Source organism: Platalea leucorodia (assembly GCF_965183815.1).
Source record: "Platalea leucorodia genome assembly, chromosome: 21".
NCBI lineage: Eukaryota > Metazoa > Chordata > Aves > Pelecaniformes > Threskiornithidae > Platalea > Platalea leucorodia.
The window spans coordinates 2060099-2080922 of record NC_138843.1 but is presented as its reverse complement, the minus strand read 5'-3'; the positions used below and the strand labels follow the sequence as shown (position 1 = coordinate 2080922).

At 48.3% G+C, this 20824-nt stretch overlaps 1 protein-coding gene across 4 annotated transcripts; it reads right to left on the bottom strand.

Moving 5' to 3' along the window:
• Nucleotides 1–1595: 1595 nt before the first annotated feature.
• SUGP1 (SURP and G-patch domain containing 1) lies at nucleotides 1596–20660 on the bottom strand. 4 transcript variants are annotated; one of them, XM_082331438.1, is made up of 14 exons: nucleotides 20435–20660; nucleotides 19965–20136; nucleotides 19249–19352; nucleotides 18590–18817; nucleotides 16684–16807; nucleotides 15996–16099; nucleotides 14161–14284; nucleotides 11856–12358; nucleotides 6938–7044; nucleotides 6112–6289; nucleotides 5748–5854; nucleotides 4775–4920; nucleotides 3168–3297; nucleotides 1601–2628 (listed from the first exon to the last, which is right to left on the bottom strand). In XM_082331438.1, the coding sequence occupies exons 1-14, from the start codon at nucleotides 20457–20459 to the stop codon at nucleotides 2602–2604; spliced, it is 2079 nt and encodes a 692-aa protein (XP_082187564.1). In that variant the 5' UTR covers nucleotides 20460–20660; the 3' UTR covers nucleotides 1601–2601. The 4 variants fall into 4 exon arrangements, 3 of the variants coding, with proteins under 3 accessions (XP_082187563.1, XP_082187562.1, XP_082187564.1); XR_014230321.1 differs by lacking the exons at nucleotides 1601–2628; nucleotides 3168–3297 and adding an exon at nucleotides 5194–5433 and having other exon boundaries at nucleotides 4815–4920; nucleotides 20435–20534; XM_082331437.1 differs by lacking the exons at nucleotides 19249–19352; nucleotides 19965–20136; nucleotides 20435–20660 and adding an exon at nucleotides 19132–19216 and having other exon boundaries at nucleotides 1596–2628.
• Nucleotides 20661–20824: the final 164 nt, after the last annotated feature.

Genomic DNA, 20824 nt, shown 5'->3' with positions numbered 1-20824 from the left:
TTCGTCGTTCCTCCGTGCGGGAGGAACCTGAACGCACCCCGCCTGCCTCGTCAGCACGGCGGCCGCGAGCAGGCTCGCCGCTGATGAGGAAAGGCTCGTTAGCCGTGCCCGTCCAGCCTACGGCAAAGGGAGCGCACCTGGGAGCAAGGGGGGTTCGGTCCCCAGGGCTCAGTAACGAGACGTGGCTTTGCGGCTGAGAAACCACCCACCAGCCCTACTTGTACAGGAGATGTACGAAAAGCAGCGTGACGCCCCGTAAAGAAAAAAAAGGGGGTGAAACCAGGTAATCTGACTGAAAGCATTAACCTTCAGAGCTTCCCGAACACCGAACCCCCTACAAGCGTCGCTTCGGTCTCCCAGCTCTCGCAACAGCCGCTCGGGGCAAGCGAGCCCCGACCCCTTTGCCTCTCCCCAGCCGGGTGCTTTCACGGTGCCGCCGCCGTGCCACGATGCTCACCACGGGCGCCCGGGCTCAGTCACACGCGTGCTCGCGCCGGCCGGGCAGCCGGCACGGCGTTTGCACGGTGAGCACCGGGAATTTACTCTTTGATCTGCAAGAGTGCGACTTCGGTGACCTTCTGGACGTGCCGCAGCAGCCGCCCGTTTGATTCGGTTTCTGAGGACTAAATCCCCGCTTTGTAGCTAACGAAGGCACGGAGGAGGGCTGCGCTAAGCGGCTGGCGGGGGTTCTGCAGAACTGACCCCTGCCTGCCGCTGCCCAGCACGGGGAATAGCGTGGGGCTTACAACGCCGTCAGAAAAAACCAGAGCAGAGCAAAGCACCGTTATCAAGAGAAGGGGGTTGGGAAGGCCGAGGCCACTGCGTTGAAATAAAGGACTATAACAACTTGCCAAGGCGCCATCAACGAAGTACGGGGGCATCGCTGCAGCATCAGATTAAAGACCCGATCAGCAAGAGCAGCGAGCCTGCCCGCGCACCCGGCCTCTAAGGCCGCGCTGCCCCCGGGTCGCCGTCGGTGCCGAAAGGACGTCGTGCTACCGACGCTTGGCATAAAGAGACTGAAAATGCCTCCGCTCTCCCAGCTGCCTCCCCGCAAGCCCCCACTTCTACAGAGAAGCCCGCAGTGGAAGGGGCAGCCCGGCTTCAGCCCCGTGCTGCTCCGGTCCCGGGTAACGCGGGACAAGCAGCTCCGCAGCCCGGGCTCGTGCCAGCCGGGAACCAAGAGCGAGCGGCGCTGCCGCCACAGGGAGAAACCGAAGGGACGGGTGTCCAGCTCACCGGGAAAGGGCAGTTGTCACGGCCACCTCGATCATCCGAGCAGAAGCTTGGCCCTGCCGGAGACCTGCCGGATTTCCCGACCTGCCACGCTTACTGCCCGTGCCGATGAGCCATCCCACGCGCAGCATCCCCGCGCCCGAGCTGTAGCGAGCACGCAACGCGCTGGCGCAGCACGCACTGCGAGGCGCTCCCGGATTTTGAGTTTCCTCGCAATGAACCCCTACTGATTTTACTGTTTCGAATGCTTTTATTGAAAGCCAAGTCCTTGACTCTACGTTAAGAAAAGTTAACAAAAAGAGAACCACACGCCAAGTATTCGGACTGAGGGAAAACAAATGCAAAAGAAACCAAACCAACCAACCTCACTTTGTTTTCTCCAAGATGCTTGGATGGAAAGGGATCTAGAGCAGCCTCTCGGCCTACGATAACCCACAGTAAGACCAAAAATTCAGTGATGAAAAACTAAGGAACAAATGAGTTTTATTTTATTTACAGACTGAAGGAAGAAAATTCATATTTGTAGACGGGTTTCTTAGGACAACAAAATCCAAATGGCCTTTGACAAACTGTGTTTGAAGGCTTGGTTCTTCATCACCCCAATCCACAGAAAGCGGCAGCAAGTCCCTTGTTCGGCTAGGAAGCCGGGGGTGAACTTAGTGTTCGAGAAACCAAGAGGCCGTGGCCTCGGAAGCTGAACGAACTCGCCCTGCGCCCCTCAACCCTTGCAGCCACGCTCCACACCGATCCACGCTTTGTCTTCCACGGGGCAGAGGTAAAGCCACCAGGCACTGGTTTTGCAATGTCAGTTGAAGGTCAGATTGTACCTCGAGCTTCGTGACAGCATCAGAACCCAGTTCTTCAGGGAACAACGGCCTGGCTGAACAACAGCTCCAAGGGCTGGGTCGGAGACAGTCCCTTGTTGTATTTGCAAATAAAAACCAAACAGCAAACCCCCAGAGCAGCACAACCTGCGTATCCGAACAACAGAGGCTCTGCCGTCACGCACAAAACGCATTCCTTGTAACATGGCACCGAGCTAAACACGAATGGAGTCCCTGAACGATTCCTGTTGGTATCTTTGGTGCTTCCCTCCCGCTGTCAGCAGGGCACCGGGTGACGATCGCCGTCCTCCCCTGCTCCGTTCTCCTCTCCGCATACCACCCAGGCCTCGTCACGACATGGCTGTCATGACACTCGAGTGTGCAGTGAGTGGGCTTGCAGGCCTTTCTTCTGGGTGAAGGATGGTACTGGGACTTCAATAAGTTTTACAATATTAGCAAATAAGAGAATGATAATGCAGTTTCATAACATTTCACAGTAAAATTACAATTGTTTTGAAAATACATTGTCCCAAAAACATTCTCAGTAGTAAGGTCGTCGTGGATTGTTCTGTGGGGAATAACAAGAGAAAATTAATCAAAATTGCTGTCTTCACAGAACAATGAGCATCTGAGCTTAATTATCTGAAAAAGCCACTGAAACGTGACATATCTGACAGTGAAACCTGAGGTTTCCAATCAAAAAACTACAAACGTAGCTTTCTAGGCGTGCTGAGCCTAACAGAGGCAAATGCAAGCTTACAAGCCTTTTGCAACCAGGAAAACAATTATTCAAAAGAAACCGTGGATTCACGGACAGCCCATCCCATCCCTGTCCTTTGTGCGCAAGGCTTATACCTTGTACGTACAAGACAAAATTAAGAACAGGGGCTTTTGTATTCAAAAAAAAATCATAGCAAGGAAAACCGTGCATCTGTGGATGTTTTGGTAGCGATAATTCGATTCAACATGAGAACAGAATCAAAGAGAAATTTTGACTGCATTCGCTCTCTTGGCTAAGCCCTAGAAACACTCCCGCCCTTACGAGATACCCACAGAAGCCTCGCTGGATTTGTCACTGTGCCTGCTCTGCTTTCGGGACCACCTTACCAATGGATTTGGTCGGAAGCGGTAGGCGAGCATCATCCGTTTACGGAATGCCTCGTACTCATCATCCTCCTTGGTTAGCTCGGCGGGACGGTCAATGCCGAAACCAGCTCCATCCACAGCAGTAGTGCCCCTGTTTGGGAAGAGGGAACAAAGCCTCCGAGGTAAGCAGATGTGACAGATCGCCCTCCTCTTCACCAGAAATACCTGCCCAGAGCACAAGCACCAGGGAGCACCGGGCGTCCTCACACAGAGCGCGCTGCATCAAGACAGACAGCTAATACCGAGCGGCTTATTGCATTTGCCACGTTTCTACGTTGCCCTTCCAAATGGATGACGCTTGCTACCGTTGGATGGAAGCAGTAGTGTCAACATATATTTGCTTAACCTTTTACAGCTGGAACAGAAATGCCGTCTAGGCTTTGGATGCCTCCCTGCTGAACGGTGCTCTGACTGGCAACCTTTGGCAGCCGAAGGCGTTGATTTGTACCTCGCTGATTGGAGGCACACAGGACTGTTAAGCAACGTGCCTGCCTCCCATTCCCTCACTCCAGAAGAGTCCAAAAGCAGACGCAATTCCTTTCCATCTGCTGTAGCACCTTCTTATCCGCTCTAAGAACATCAGAGATGGTAGAGCCCAAGCAAATCACAACCCTTGTGCAGCCCTGTGATGGACAGAAACTGCCTGCCTCCTGTTGTTTGCAGGCCTTGCTGGTTTGATTACAGCGCTCTTTTATCACAGGACTTCTTTGAACCAATAAGCGTGTTGCCAGAGAGATCTTCTTGCCAAAGAGGAGCAGAAGTGCTTTGTAGAGGTACTTTCTATCGTGCAGTAAACAAACAACTGTTATTTCTAAAAGGATCTAATGCTAAAAAAATAATTCAGAGTATTTCCCATCCCCAATATTTGGTTTTGAAGTTGAGCGTATGTTACCGACAGATGATCCACCTAAAAAGAGACGCTCATCTATTTTTGGATAGAACCCACATAAAGCTTTATTATATACGAAGTGTGATCAAATCAGAAAACTTCTGTGCAAAGAGTGACGTCAAGACAGCTGCATGATCACACACAAAGCGCTCTGATCTGGGGCGAAACATCTTTCAAACGCAGGTCTAGCAGCAGCAAGTACTGGCAATCGCCTTTCACCCGCAGCACGCCAGGGACTAGCCAGCAGGCACCAAAGGCGCTTCAGATGCAAAAGGCATGTTCTTTAATACTTAAATAAATTTATGACTTTAAAGACATGACTTAATCCTCACATGCCCTGGGAGAGGTGAGGTGCAGACAAGTATTCTCTTCATTTTATAGATGGGGAAACTGGGGAGAAGGCACCTTTCAGAAGAATGCACTATGCAAACCGAGATCAGAATCTCTTGGCTCCGATCACACCTCCTGCCTGGGGTAAAGTAACAGAGCCAGGCCCTGGGGGGAGGGAACCCCAAAGAAATCAGAAACGATTTTTCTCCTTTGCTGCGAAGATCCCCTATTCTGTTCAAGTGATGAATTACAGCCACGCTCATCGCAGCTGCTTCCAGTAGGCCAGGGTGGGAGCATCAATTATCAGCCCAAGAGGAAAGGACTAAATCAATAGCAGAACTCTGCTTACTTGCTGACTGGGTTTTTAATCCCCTGTCCATCCGAACCAAGTCCCTCGCCTTCCTTCCAGCCCATCTTCATTAGCATTTGATAACCTATGTTTTCCACAGTCAGTTTGAACTCTTTGTATTCAGAATAATCTGGCTCGCGTCCTTCCTGCAGAGACACAAAAGGTAGCGTTGGTTATTTTTTATACGGACCTGTCTTTGCGGGAAAACCAGCTTCAGCTACTCAAAGTTAGGATGGTCCTGGCAAACAATTAATAACTAGCATGATTTCTTGGGACTCCAGTTCTGCACCACCACAGGGAAGAAAATAGGTAAATGATAAAGCACTGCACAGCCCTATAACATAATCAGCAAAAAGCAGGGAACATTACTGTGAGATTAAGCTGAGAAATATTTAGCTCCTGAATTTAAAGTTGCTCACTGGATGAAGCTTCAGATGCAGTTCTTATTTAAGCCAGGATCTCCAGGGAACGTCAGACCCCATGCTGGTTACACGGAAACATTACGAGGGATGCGCCAGCATCAAGACGTTCTACAGTTTAGGAAGAATTGGCAGGTATTGAAGTGCTCTGCATAAGCTTTTTGTAGGCTTTATATTTTCACTTTACTGCAATCATCTGGATAAAAATTCACATTTTCCTTGCTTGGCATCAGCAACCACCTACCGAAACAGGAACAGCAGACAAATGGTGGGTAGTCCGAGAGGCTTGTCTATAATTTCAGCTAACCCCCAAATACTCTCCCAATAGCCTGTTCTCTAATTTGCTACAGCCGTTTCTCTGCAAACAGCAAAAAACGAACCCCTTGTTTCCTCCAGAAGTAACAGAGCTCCCAGTGCGAGGGCAGAAGTACCTCAAGGCTGCAAGGTAGCCAACTGCTGCGACAAAGGGCTAAGCAGGCTCGAGGCCTTTCCCTCCCTGCTACGGGACAAGTCTGAAGCATTGCCACCGCCCTGCGAAGTCTCTGCTATTTCACCTTCAATGCCTTGAACGTCTCCATGAATTTCTCCAACTCATCAGGCGGAAGAAAGTCTCCGATGAAATGTTTCCCTCTGCCCATCTGGGTCAGCTGCTCAGCCCACTCTGCCCAAGACACAGAAGAGAGAAAACAGCAATAACGCAGCGTTCTTTGACTTGGAGTTTCAGAGGGTTTGTGAAGCATAAAGCCTCACAGCGACAGACGGTTCTTCTCTCCACTCAACAGGCAGGGAAGCCACAGCACAGACCAGTGAAAAGCGACCCTGCAACTCCCACGGCAACACCACGATCTCAGACATCTCCCTCTGGAGGCCTTCGTACAACCGCAGAGCGAGTCGCCTGCACGGCAGCTCCCTACACACCTCGCGTCTTGTCCATCTCCATGCGTCGAAGCTGGTGCTCCCACGTTCCCAGTTCGCTGTCCACCTCTTCATCGCTGTCATAGCCATGTTGGTGCTGCTGAATTGCCTTTTCCCACATCATCTGCATCTCCTGCATGGCTCGCTTGTGCTTCATGATCATATCGTACATCTGCTGCATCTAGGGGAAGAGACGCAACGGCACGCTCAATAAGACAAGCAGTTCGCAGGCAGCCACAGAGGCACGCGGAGCTCTGCAGCAGAGCCCGCAGCCGCCCCAGCTGCCGTACAGAATACCGGTTGTGACAACTACAAATCCCAACAGGCAGTGCTGTCGCTTGATCTGATCCGCTCGCTTCTCGGCTCAAACGGGAGCATTATGCGCTGGTTCCTCCAGTAGAAGCACCTTGATATCAACACTGAGGACTGCTGCCCTCTGATCGTCCCCACGCAGCTTAACCATCACCCCCACGTTCTGGCAAAAGCCAAGTCTGCTCTCCTTCCCCCCAGGCTTGCAAGTATCCCCTCACCTTCTCCCCACTGCTGAAGCAATACATAACCAGCTGCAGATGTGACACAACAGACCTTATAGATTCGGGGTTTTAGTTTGGCAGGACAGCAATTGGCTGGCTTAATTCATTTTCCCCAAAGTCCTCTAATATTTCTGCTGACTGCAGCATCACATGATTCTTACGCATTCAGCACAAATCGTAGAGATTTATTTGTGGGCCACTGGGAAAGTTTCTTTGCTACCTTCACCTCCATTTTCCCATCTAACCCAGCCATGCTGCAACGCAATACGAATTTGGAAATCGTTTCAGGGCATTACCTCCTGCTGCTCCTTCAGCTGTTTCTTCTGGGCTTCGGAGAGCTCCGTCACACCCACCAAACCAACCGGCTTCCCTTTTTCATAACCAAGACCCTTGAGGTCCTGAACTGTAATAAGCACACGTTAAAAAGACTTTCAAAAATCTGAGACAGCTGTTGAGACCAGCGAAACCACATCTCAAGATCCCCACATGAAGTTTTACACTCCTCTCCTAGTTCCAGCACTGACGCACTTAACTGAAGAACAACCGCAACAAAGCTCTTAGCGACTGAAGAACCACAGGAGCAGGAAAGCCGCTGGGTCGCACCTCCTTCACCAGCCAGCTCGGAGCATTCCCTGCCCGTATCGCATCAGCAGACCCGCAAACTGCGTCTCCCACCCTCGGAGGTCACACTGCACGGCAATCTGCTACGCCGTGCCTTAAAAGTCATTCCTCCTTAAGATTAATTCCCCTCCTAAGGCTCCCTCATGAACCCCAGCCACGGCACAGAGCGATGCTTAATTATTCAGAATTGAGTCACAAGCAGATCTGAGCCTGTCAGCATATTGTCCAATCTGCGCACGTAAGTGTCTGCTGATTACTATGTAAACAGCAACTTCATTCAAAATGAAAAGCAAATGACCACATTAGAATAAAGACATGAGCATTATGCTGCTTTTGGAAGTTGCCGTTCCCCAAGGAGATTTTAGTTTCTAATCTCCAGGCTCAAGAGCAGCATTGCCAGGGACGTTGCCCCTGCTTTCAAAGAGGGGGCATTTTAAGTCTCTGCTTGACAATCCCATTGATGTATCCTCCTTTTTCTGCAGCATCCCCCCTTGGAAGCTCCTCCTTTGGAATGATTTTTGCTGTTGTATCAGATAAGCCCTGAAATTAGACATTAACACTATCTGGGCAGGGCACCTACTGATTTAAAATGACCATATGGCACTTGGAGTGCAAAGGGCAAGTTAAAGGAAAGAGAGAGGGGAAAAAGAAGGAAGCCTATTTGTAATTGGTGCACCATGAAAGCAATAGAAACACTGCTGGGGCTGCAAAAAAGAGATTTACAATGGAGATTGCCTTGCAAACTTGGTTCCTATATATCTAGCAGGGCTGGCAGCTCCCCTCTAAAGCACCTCAGAGTTAAGAACCCAACAGTTAAATATTTAAGGGATTAAAAGAAGACACACAACGGCACTTGAGAGCGCGTTGCGTTTTTCAATACAAGGAAAAGGATTTCTTCCTAATGACTGCAAAAACCTCCATTTGAATGTACGTCCAGACTACGGTTAAGTGATGCTTCATTAATTATTCATTATCTATTAATTATGAAGCCCGATAATAATAGGATCATTGTTCATGACACCAAATGTCTACACAGCATGCTAATTAGGCCCCAGGGGTCGTCTTCTCCCTTCCTCTTATTCGCACTCAGGGCAATTGATCTGAGCACTCTTATCTCCCCTCCCTTCCCGCATGCTTTTGGCTGAGCACGCCAGGATTGGAAAGTGGCTTCCTTAACTCCAGCCTCCCAAGGAGAACATGAAACAGCACATCCACCCTCCCGCACACAGCTACAGCCTCTGCACATTTGCACCAGCGCCGGGAGTCAACTCTGCAGGAAGAGTTATGTAAAACACTGCAAGAGGTTTTCCAAGAGGAGGGAAGCAAGAAGCCGTGCTACGCCGGGCTTGGTGCTAGGATACGCACTCTCAGCTCCCAAGAAATAAGAAAAAATAGAAAAATAAACCGACCTATTATTGATAAACAGCCCGATTTCTGTCTCGGAGAGCACCGAGATTTGGAAACAGTTTTAATGAACGCCCTACACCTACTCCACGTAAAGAAGAATCTGGCCCCAAATGTTACGTGAGACTGGGGCACTCCAGCATCAGCCCCAGTCAAAGATTCACCTCCTGTCTCAGGGCATGGGAAAGCTTTCTCCGAACGCACCGAGGAAGACTCTCTGCCCTTCACAGAGGTCAGCAGCTCTTTGGCTTAGTTCTGAATTGCATAAACACTCAGGCTAAGAGCCAGGCACGGCTCTAGAGGCCCCGCGAGCTGGTGGCTTGCCAGCATATATAACCACCTTAAAGGAGAAAGGTGAGACTGTAGCATCTTCTTTTACTTCCCAGAAAGCATATGCCACTGCTCCTTCTTGTGCTAAAACTACATCTGGCTTGTCTGACTGCTCTGGTACCTTGCAGACTTTATGCTGAGAGCTGCTGAAAGAGCCACTGCAGAAATTTAGCTCTGGGGGATAATTTGGTAGTCTTGGCCCAAAGTACCTCAATACAGGCAAAGTTGACAGAAAAAGCGAAGCTCCATCCCAAGTCCACATCTGAAGATAGAAAAGTCTTTTCATAAACAAGATCAGTCAATGAATTTGCATAAAAATAGATAAGATTTATAAGTTCCTCACACTGGTGTAGCACCAGGCAAACGCTATGCGAAAGATAAGGAGTTGCTTCTCAGCCTCACGTTCAGCAGGCCTGGGAAAAATACTTTTTTTTTTTTCCCTCGAATGACATCAGCTTTGCCTACAGGGTTAATGGTGCAGTCTATCTGCAGCATTGGCAGAAGACTACCTGAAGGTTTATCCCTTTCCCACATGCCCGAAGAGGAGCTTGTTAGAAGAGAAGTGAATGTCCTTTAAGGACAGCAGGAGAAATCCCAACACAGAAGTGCCTGATTTTTTGCTTCATAGCCTGAAGATCTTACTCAATTAAAACTAATCAGACCCAAACCAATCCAATATTAGGTTTCAGAAAATTCTAATGACAGGCTGTAATTTCCCATTAGTCCACAGAGTTCACTAATCACAGTATCTCTGGTCTGTTCAGCTTTTCAGATGTATTAGTCCCTGCAGTATGTATGCAGTTAAGTGTTGCGATATCAATACATTTAAGAGGAGCCTTGCTTCTGTCCAAAAGGGCTACGCTTTCTCCTCTCCCTGATACTGATTTATTACTAAGAGTAGATAGGAAAAGAATCAGAACAGTCCTCCACTAAATCCAAAACAATTGCTAAGGATAAAGGACTAAGACGTAGCTATTTCGGTAGCAAAGCATTCTGTGCAACTCTAACCTTCCAGAGGACCAGGGGTGTAATTTGGAATTCTCTTCACCTGTCAGGTTGAAGATGTTAATTCTAAAAAGGGATTAGTCCATCTGAACAGATAAAAAAAAAAAATCCTTCCCCCTGCAGAGCATTAACAGCGCATTAACGGTTGATTTGTTATGCCTGGCAAATTGTTTGCTGTCCTTTTCTTCTACTTGACACAAAGCCCTGCAGAAAGTGAGCATGAAGGCAACGAGCATGTTCCTGTCTAATTAAGGGGAGGCGAGGAGAGCCAGGGGAGATTTCAGCAGGAAGCATGCTGGAACGAGCACACGGATACCCTTGCAGCCCCCCCACTGCAGCAGGAGGTATTAAGATGGAATCTGATGCTTGTTTTGATAGCGCCTGCCCAGCTTCATCATCGAAGCTTCATTACCGTCTGCAAGAAAACCAAATTACTCTAGAGGTACAAAATCAGGAAAGACTTTTGCATCTGATTTCTGCCTTACTATGAGCAGTGATTCAAGGTCAAATGAATAAACCATCCAGGTTTGTATCTTGTCCTGTACATACGAGATGTATAGCCAAGACTTCTGTATAGGGCTGTGATCAGAAGACAGAATTACATAGGAACTTCTCTTCATCTCCATTTGAAGTGCTCGATTAGGAGACAGAGTCCTTCCTTCCTGACCTCCACAGACTCAACAGACGCCACATCATATACAGCCACCCCTACATCTTACCCAAGCCTAACAATCAAAGCTATTAATGGCTGAGCAATTATCTCCCGTAAAACCCAGCCAAAGCAGAAGACCCACTGACTTGCTGGAGCAATGAATTGTACAGGATGACCAGATGTTGAGAATTATCTGTGGTATCACCCTGCAGCTCAGAAAATTATAGCTTGTTTTCTATTACTTGTCCCACTTCATCCGTTCTGCTATTGCTTTTTGAGGAAGGTCCTTATGGAGACAGGTACTTATTACTTTTCCTCTGACTTCAGCCTCATACTATTAATTCTCTCAGTTTGCCAACACCAACTGCCTTATCTTGTGTCTTCTCTTTCTCCTTTTCACATCCTTTCCGCACACCACACTAATTGGGCACAGGATTCAAAGATGCCATCTTAAATGTCTGCATTCACCTGTTGTCCTTGAGGGACTCAATTTCTGTACGCATCTCTAACTGCCTGCCTAATTACCTATCTGCACATGCACAGACGAACAACCTCCGAGAGCTCACTAGAAGTGCCTCGACTGGAGGAATTATCTTCCAACACTCGAAGAGAGCTGCACCCCCCGAGCGAACTTGGCAGGTGAAGTAACAGGAGCACGAGCCTCAACGCTGGGTGAGGACTGCGAACCCCGTCTGCAATCAAATGAACTGAAATGGGAATAAATTGGAACTGGAAGTTATACTTGTGTCCGCCAGCACTTGGGGAACAGCTATTCCCATTTCACCTTCTGATCAGAGTGAGATGGAAGCGCTGCCCAGGGATTTTATCCTACCATGGGGAATAAGCACAATTCAGCCTTTGATATTTGTTTTCTGACAGACTCTCTTCCTGAAGTGAAATAGCCCTAAATAGTGTAGAGGCTGAGGCTGTAATGAGCTATAGCACAGCAGGGGTTTTAGAGATAGCTGGAGAACGATAAGATCCAGTCCCTGGTGTCAGCGAGATAAAGTGGTTTATCTGGGTTTCCACACAGGGGAGAGTCAGCTGCTAGACCCAGCTGAAAGATAGGGGGCTGGCAACCAAGGAGATTACAACAAGAGATAAGGCTCACTGGGTTTTCTGTTTACAAAGCCAGCTGTGCTAAGGCAGAATGCACTCCCCAGGAAAAACAGTTATTCAACACAACGTACAGACCCGCTAACCTGAAAGAGGGGAGGGAGAATCCAGCTGCTGGACGAGCTGCGGGAGCGGCAATTCGACCTTGTCCTCCTCTGGCCCCCACCTGCTCTTCCGCTTCTTTTTAGTAGTGCCTGTAGCAGTGGCTGTAGTTGTTGTTGTTGTTGCAGCAGTAGTTGTAGCTGTCTGATCAGGTGGAGTTGTAGAGGATGATGGTGAAGGTGAGGGCAAGGGTGAGGGCACGGGCAAGGGCAAAGGCAAAGGCGAGGGCACGGGCAAGGGCAAAGGTGCGGGGCCGGGCAAGGGCAAAGGCGAGAGAACGGGCAAGGGCAAAGGCAAAGGTGAGGGCAAGGGCAAAGGCAAAGACGATAAGCACAAAGGTGATGGTGATGCCTCGGGACTGGTCTTCCTTTTCAGACTGGACTCTACAGGCAAGGGGGCACACACAGTGCTGGTTTTGGCCTTACGGAACTCCTCCAGTTTCTGCCGGTAATACTTGTAGCCTTTGCTGTTTGGCTCATATAAAAACCTATGAAGAAAAAAAAAAGTAAGTTTAGATGTAACAGTCATATGCAGGGGCTGGATATAGCACAGCTTGGTCAGGGCTTTTCTTTCCTGCAATGCTCTTGCACAACCAGCCTTCCCACACACTTCCTTGCTCTCCAGCACCATCCTGCGTGTACGTGCGTGCAATGCAGGGCTCCGCGGGCTCTTGCAAGAAGGTGAGCTGCAAGCCTTTGGGATCAGGAAGCGTATTTCCTATTCATGAGCAAACCACAGCTATTTTTGCTGCCAAATAAACACGCAGCACTGAAAAGGATCACGTTCCGTTTGTGGAAACGCAAGGTCCTCCCCCAGAATTCACCTGCCTTCCAGAACACGTCTGGAAAAGCTGCAAGGGCTCCAGAACACGTTGGGTTTCAGTTCACAGAAGAAAACATTCAGGTCTTACCAACGGGAATGCCAAACCACTGCCTAAAGAAACTGCTCCCCAGTCTCTATTCAAGCTAGAAGTGTTGACATTACCAGTCTGCTTAATTACACCATGACTCCTCCTTCTGTTCCCTCATACGCAAAAAACCCTTGCTTTATTTGCTACCCCTTCCAGAAATAGGCATCTCTGACCTTTTGGGTAAAATAAAACTCCTTAGTCTTTGTGGGAAGAACATGAACAATTCTCAATCTAGCAGCTACGCAAGGGGAAAAAAAAAAAAAAATCAGTACAGTCATGTTTGTTACAAACACGTTATCTTTTTGGGCTCCCTCCAGTTTAAATACTTCACACAGAAAACTTGTCTTATTCCTAACTCCTCTACAATCTTCCCTTTTTAGATGACCAGTTTAATACTTGATATAACCTCTCCTCGGGATAGCGCCTGCTCCCACAAGAAAACGTAAGAGATGACAGGCCTTTCCCACCTGCCGCTGCACAACAAGCACAGGCAAACACAAACAGCTCTCTGACGTATTTTAAAATTCACTAGAAGCGGTCCTGCATCCCTCTATTTGAATAACAGCACTAAGGATTGCTTCAGGACCAAGCAGAGGGCAGGATGGGGCCCTCCCTGTGGCAAACCTGACAAAATCCTAACAAAGGAGAGGGCGTTTAACTCGACCCTGCTCCGGTGGGATCACAGTGGGGCTTTAAAGTAAATAATGAAACAGCTCAGGTATTAGCACATCTGTCTAATGCAATTCACAACGCAAGGGGAGCACCCCCGAGGGCCAGAAGGCAGCCAATAAAATGCCAAAATATCGGCAACAAAATAAGGCCTGCTGAGCCCCACTTCACTTCCAGAGAACACACCAAATTGTTTGTAAGAGCAGAAAAATGAAACATGGATGAGACCAAAGGGAGGCATTAAACAGCTGTCAGTGAGCACTGAAGCGAACATCTGAAAGGCTGGAAAAGCTATTCTAAAGGAGGACCTAACGGTGAAGGAATGCTACCCGTACCTTAGCGAAGATGCTGTGCAAAGAGCAACCCAGGAAATTAATTGGGACAACAGCGGTGCGAGTGGTGGACGGGGGCCCACACCGAAACACGGCCACATACAGAAAAGTATGAAGGTCAGAATTATACCAGTACATCGCAACAGAAAGCGGGTGAGGAGGGGTGGAAGTCACAAATTTATCTGGGGGAAAGCAAATCGATTTCTCTGTCTCTGTGCCTTGCTTCAAACTGTGAAGCTTGAGAATGTAAACATATCCGTGCTAAGTGCACTGTCCTTGTAACTTCAGACTTATCACAAGCTTGGCTATTGTTTTCCCTTAAAAAAAGACCCATCCAAGCCCCCCACATTCCACTCAGCAGCAGGTTTCTTCCCTCACCTGAAAGCATGGTTCTCTCGGTTGTTCTGCAAGGCAATAGCTTCCACCTCGGGACCCCCGTCTGCTATGAACCTGGCCAGTTTCTCAGCAGAGTTCTTTGTCTCTTCGTCGTCTGGGGGTGAAACTTTAAGCAGGCTGTCAGTACTGGGCCCAACTCACACAAGCAACAGTCAAAGCCTATCTGTTCTAAGAACCCCAAGAGCAGAATAAGGGCAAAAGGTCGAGTTTAATTTTTAGAAATATTACACATAAACAGTCATAGAGTTTATATCACAAAAACATGATATTGCATAAGGTCGTACAACAACTTTGTAACCAGAGGAGTGCCCATTCACACCCCAGCTTCCTCTGTGCCAGGAGCCAGATGAGAGCAGATTAACAGACAAACCGGCTTTTGTCTTCAAAGACGGACACTTGTTTCTCTCTACTGCAGAGGAAGTCTGGTTCTTCCTCCTGCCAGGCACATTTCCATAGGGTTACACCTCAGCACTCGCAATTATCTCCAGTTAAAGACTTTGCCACTGTCGTCCCCAGGAGCAAGGGGAAGGCCTTAGAAAAAGTGGCCAACTAATTCCGCACCGTAATCCCACTTGTACCTACTGTCACTACACATCTGCTGGCCGCTTTAGGGGAGGGTTGTAGGACAGAGGAAATTCTCCCTGGAACAGCCCCAATCCTCACCTGGAAGAGGTGGCTACTGCAGCCTTAGTCCAAAGGCAGAGAGAAGGCTCTGATCATTAATATTTCAAGCATATTTGATGTTTATAAGGAGCCAGGCAAATACGTTATTTAGCCACGACAGCCTTATATGACATTTGCTACCTGCACAGTACCAGTGCCAGTACTCCAGTGTGCTGGCACAGGACCAGGAGGCAGAAGACATGATTATAAGCCATGGACAAGTCATAACCTTTCCTTGCTTCAATATTCCACACCTGTAAAGTATGGATAATACTGCTTAGCTTCCAAACTGTTGTATCAGTTAGTTGATATTGGTAACAAGCTCTTTCAGCCTACAGTCTATTAAACCATGATTTGTTTGAGCTGTTAACTCATCAGCGTGACAGCTAAATTGCATTAACCCTCCCTTCCACAGCAAAGGAAGCCGACACAGAGAGGCTGAGTGATTCGCCAAGGCCACACAGCAGGCCCGAAACAGAGGCTGGACCAGAAGCGATAAATGCCTGGCCTGCAGACCACACTTCACCCACTAAATAATTTCTGTCTCTTAACGCAGTTAACCAGCTTCCACTGCTCACACCACCTGTCTGCTGGCAGATCACCCACTTCTGCTGCTTTCCCACCTGAAGACACAGCCCCTGACTTGCAAGGATTTATGTCCCAAGCAGAAAATAAAAGCTTCAGTTAGGGAAACGGCAGCAGAAATGGGGATTGTGTTCAACAAATCAACCAACCATTTTCATTGATAACAAACGAAATAAGAACAGCTAAGAAAAAGTACTTTTCCCAAATGCATTTTCAGGGCTGAAACACTTGCCAGAACGCACATGATGGAGAATGATTTTAGTTCGCTTTGTTAAGGATTTTGGAGAAATACAAGGAAAATCTCTTTCAAGAGCCCTTTACATAGAGCATGGTATAGCATGCTGCGGGCTTGGGAAACAACCGCTTTGGCACAAGAGTTCGATGCCATCACGGAGAGGTTTCATCACCATCTCCTTCCATTTTGAAATTTTATTTACAGGCAGCAGATTGACAGCCAAATATCCACTCCAACTGTTTCCAGAACAGACCTACCAAGCAGTTACAGAGAGAGTGAAGAAGTCAAATTTAACTTCGGCAATTTATATTCTCCAGATCCCGGTCTGAATTACCTTTCTGAGAAGAGGATGCCTGAGAACTTTGATTCTCTTTTCTTATCTCTGCCACTTTCTTTCTGTAGTAAAGGAATTCTCTGCTGTTCTTATCATGCAAAAACCTAGGGTGGAGACGGAGGAAAAAAGGGCAAAAAATATGCATCAGCAACAACTATACGCGAACATTGATACTTTGGGATATAAATAGTTCAAAATCAAAAAATACAAAACAGATAAATTACTTGGAATGCACTTAAAATGTGGATTACAAAGTCTTCAGCATGTATAAATACACATAGCTTTAATCTAAGGACTTGCATCCAAATTTTTTTGTGTCACTTGAAGGGAAATAAATAACGGCATCCTCTGATACAGGAGGGAATCCTCTGTCCGCAGCCAGACGGCGCATCAGCGGCAGAGGAGATGGAACCAGCCCCGAGATCGAGCCCAGTATCCCCGTACGGGCAGCCAGACCTCCCAGGCTGTATTCCTAACTCTAGCTCATCTGCCTCTCAGTCCCAGCACAGTATCACTTTCTGCCTCAGCTTCCCCAGCTATAAAACAATTACTTGCAACAAAGCTCAAATCCACCAAACGATAATTAAACCAAACACATCCACGAGGACTATATACACAAGGCTGATATTTCTCTCCTACAAAGAGACAGCGTTCTGCTTTGGAAGACAAGAGTTAGCACCACACTTACGAAAAAGCTGGGTTATCCTTGTAGTCTTCCATAGCGACCTTCTCTAATTCTGGTCCCCCTTCAGCCACGAACCTAGCCAGCTTTTCCACCACTTGTCGGGTGTCCGCATCCTCTGGGGGTAAAACTTTAAGCAGGCTGTCAGTACTGGGGTTCAACTCACACACCAAACAGGCAACAGGTACATTACTTCTAAGAACCACGGCGGCAGACAAAAGTAGAACGGGAATGGGAAGAAAAAGGATGAAATGGGGTATCCAGTCTTACACAGCTGTACAAATTACAATCCCTAGGTTACTGTCAGCCTCTGCACTCCCCTAGTAGGAAGATAATGGGTTTTTTCTAGATTTTTTCCTACAAGGAAAAGCCCAAGATTTGGATCACCACAGTTGAGGGTGCAACTTCAATTGCAACATAATTTGCTTCTGACAATTCTACTCCATACAAAACACAATGGGGAGGAACAGGAATTTGCTTTTAACAACCACATAACTCACTAAAGATTACAGATTCCAGTTCCCAAGACATCACTCTGTACCCAGACAGCAGAGACAGATTGTGTAGCCAGAGCCCATAGTTCTTCCTACTGGCATATGCCCATGTCTCAACCCTCGCTTGGAGGGAATCCCACCAGAGATAAGAGGAGAGCTCAGTCTCCAAGAAACTGTATTTTGGCTTCTGCGCCAAGAAAGGAACCCACTAACACTGACAGTGATTACAGAGCCGATGCAGGACACATTGGATGGCAACTAAACACAGGCATTTGTCTAGACAACAATATTTTGGGTAGGGCGCTGAACAGAGAGCACACAGGAGCAGAGCTGTCCAGACTGAGCTAGGCTACATTCAAGCCCGCAATCTTGAAATTCAGGGTCCATACTCCGCCTGTGCTCTCTGCAGCCAGTGGCGATCTCCCACATTCCTGCAGTGCATTTCACGCTTAAGTTCAGAATTGCTAAGATTATGCTTTTATAAATCCCACCAAAAATAGCCAGACACAGTTTTGTAAACATACAATGAAATAAATTATGACACAAAGCTTAGTGTGATTTATTTACCAACTCCAATCTAATTTTATACTTGATTAATACGCACGCATGAAATTCAGATTATTAAGCAAATCTGCCTTCCGGCCTAGGTTATCCAGAGAAACTTGGTAATTTAAGTGCTGCAATATTCTTCATTGGTTTTCAGTCCTACTTAAAGCAGCCAGGACCTAGAGGTGAGATTTTTCTAATGAAACTTTGAAAAAAGGCAGGAAGTTTGATTTTACCTGGTCATAATTCCGTGCCTTACATCTAATCTTTATTTATTAACACATACAATTTTTCGCTCTACACAGCCCCAGCCAAACTGAGGACTTTCCATCTTCTATCATTTAAAAAAATGAAAATTCCACTTTAAATACAAGCATTATATCTATATGTGTTCTAGAGAACTCAGCACAAGCCATAACAGATTTCAACTGTACAAAAGCAGAATTATTATGATTAGCAAACCATCAAGCTCCATTAAGAGGAGAAGATATTTCTTCTTTTCACACAGACTTACAGACCGGTCAAGCGCTTGCCTTGATAACTCAGAGAAAATAAATCTTCTAGGCACAAAACGGACCCGGTCCAACTATGGCGAGTGACCCATCTCCCACACCAAGTTCGGGCTGGATAAGTAATATCTAACAGCATTCCGTCCCCAGCTTTTCTGCTGAAGCTGGCTTTGGAGGAGGCCACCAGCATTAACTGGTACCATTTATATTTCATAAGTCTGCACACAGGAACTGTGCTAAGAATACCAATTCACAGCATAAGGGAAAAAAACCCACCCCTCTACAGGGGCAAAGATCCTCCTGTCGCTAGGGTAAGCGAACCTGCACCCCAAAACAAACAGTGTAGTACAAGGCGTCATTTACCTTTAATTTCCAACCACTGCTCATAGTCTTCCTCCTCATCTTCATCTGGCGACTGAAACACACTGAGGCGGTTAACGACTGGGGTCTGTTTGGAATGGGAGTAGTTCTTCGCTTGGTGGAGCATGCTGCTCAGGACCTGACCGGGGCGCTTCCCAAACAGCATAGGTTTCTTCCCAACATTTGATGCAGAAGTGTTTGCCGAGTTATTAGTAGAACTTGGGGGAGGTTCTTAGAAAAGAATGAGGGGAAAATAATTCCTGTGCATCCTTACTGTTTTAATCTCAGAAGGTTACAAATAACAACTCAGGCAGTAAGACAGCTGCAATAGGCCATTACTTTCAGAGTAAGTTAAAGACACCGGCTGGTAAAAGCTGCATAACTAAACGAAAACTGTGACGATTTTTACGAAGTGAAATTCAAGCTAAACGAGAGATGCCTGATTTACAGCACCTATAGAGGGAAAGAGGGCAAACCTCCCTGTCACATTTCAAAGAAAGACCTTAATCCAAATTTAAAGGGGTCATAATTGCTTTAGAACTTACTCATACTGGTAACAGCTCATAGCAGAGTTTCTAAAGTGAACATACATGGAGGCAGCTCACACAAAGCTGGTATCACCAGGAGAAGGAAGGCCTCCTGTTGCTCAGAAGTCGACCTACCAGTACTTGACTTTTCCTTCTGCAGCTTGAGAAACTGCTGGAGGAAACTGCCATCATTAACAAACTTGTTGGAAACACAGGCTTCATTGTCAGTACCGTCATCTCTGAATAGAAAAAGAAAAGTAGGTGATGGTACTCATCATCCTCCCCAGCCCCCCTCACGCATTTATTTTGAGCAGAAAACAAGACAAGTGCCAGTGACTACTAATCTCTCTCATCTAACCTTGAAAAAACATGTAGCTTTTCAAAAGCGCATGAACAATTCAGCTTGCTGCTTGCAGCATTTACCCAGGCTCTCCACCTGCCTTGTTTACGCCGCCACTGAAACAGGATTTCTACTCGCTCTGTTATGCTACCCTGCTTCCGAGAACCCCAGGCAAGCATTTAACTGGAGAACTGTGCTAAGTCTTAGGAGTTTCGATTATAAGAAAGATAACAAACAGCAAGCAGAAGGAAAGTGTAATAGTACCCTGTTAAAAATACAATTGCTGTCAACACATATCTATTCTTGTTAGCACCTGGAAAATCTGGCTATACATCAATTAAAGTGCAAGTATCTTATTCTAACAGTTTCTCAAATATCGATTTCAACTTTCTCGGGATTTGCCTCCAAGCACAAGAGCTCTGTAAAGCTTGCCTCTTCGGTTTCATTTGACAAACATGCCCGTTTTCTGCCAGCGAAGCTCCCATCTACAACCACCGTAATTCACACGTACTCTCCAAACAGAGGTAGCTGCTGTATGCTCAGGTAATTCTGTCTCGCTTGCTGTTCCAGTCTGGCCTCGATTTCTCTCTTTTTCTGCGCTATCAACTCCTCTTGGTGAAGAATATTGACGTTCGTCTTGGCCGATTTAGACTGCGCGACCCCAAACCACCGGCTGGCTTTTCCTACGGGAAAAGGGGGGGATGAAAATGAAGGCTGCGGCGTTCGGGGCCTCCCCCAGCCACCGCGCCGACCGGGGAGGCGATGCCGCGGCCCTGCCCCGGGCACACACAAACCCCCCCGGCGCCTCCGCGGGCGGGTCGCTGCCCACACAGCGGCGGGGAGGCCGCCGAGCCCGCTACGCCGCCGCCCCCGCGCTGCAGCCGGCTGCCAGGCCGCAGGGCCGGGGGTGAACCGGGGAGGGGCGGCGGCGGGCCGGGGGCGGCGGGGCAGCGGCCGGGGGCTCGGCGGGACCGGCCGTACCTGGCGCATCCCTGGGGTTGTCCATTTTGGAGCTCCCGTCCCACGATGCACCGCGGCCGACGGGGCGTGCGGCGTCAGGCGGCTCTGCCGCAAAGGCCTCTGGGAGATGTAGTCCCGCCGAGGCCTCCGCCTCCCTCCCCGCGCCTCCCGCGGCAGCGAGGCCGAGCAGAGGGCCGAACCGGCTCGCTGCGGGCGGCGGCGTCGCCGCCACGCTCCTTCCCCGGCTCCCCGACACAGCCCGGCGGCAGCGGCCGGTCGGACTACAACTCCCATGAGGCAGCGCGCGTCCCGCCATTTCCCATCAGCGCCTCAGGCCGCTCCCAGCGGCCCGCGCGGGCGGCGGCGGCGGGGCGGACTCCATATCCCGTCGTCCCCCGCGGGCCGCTCCTC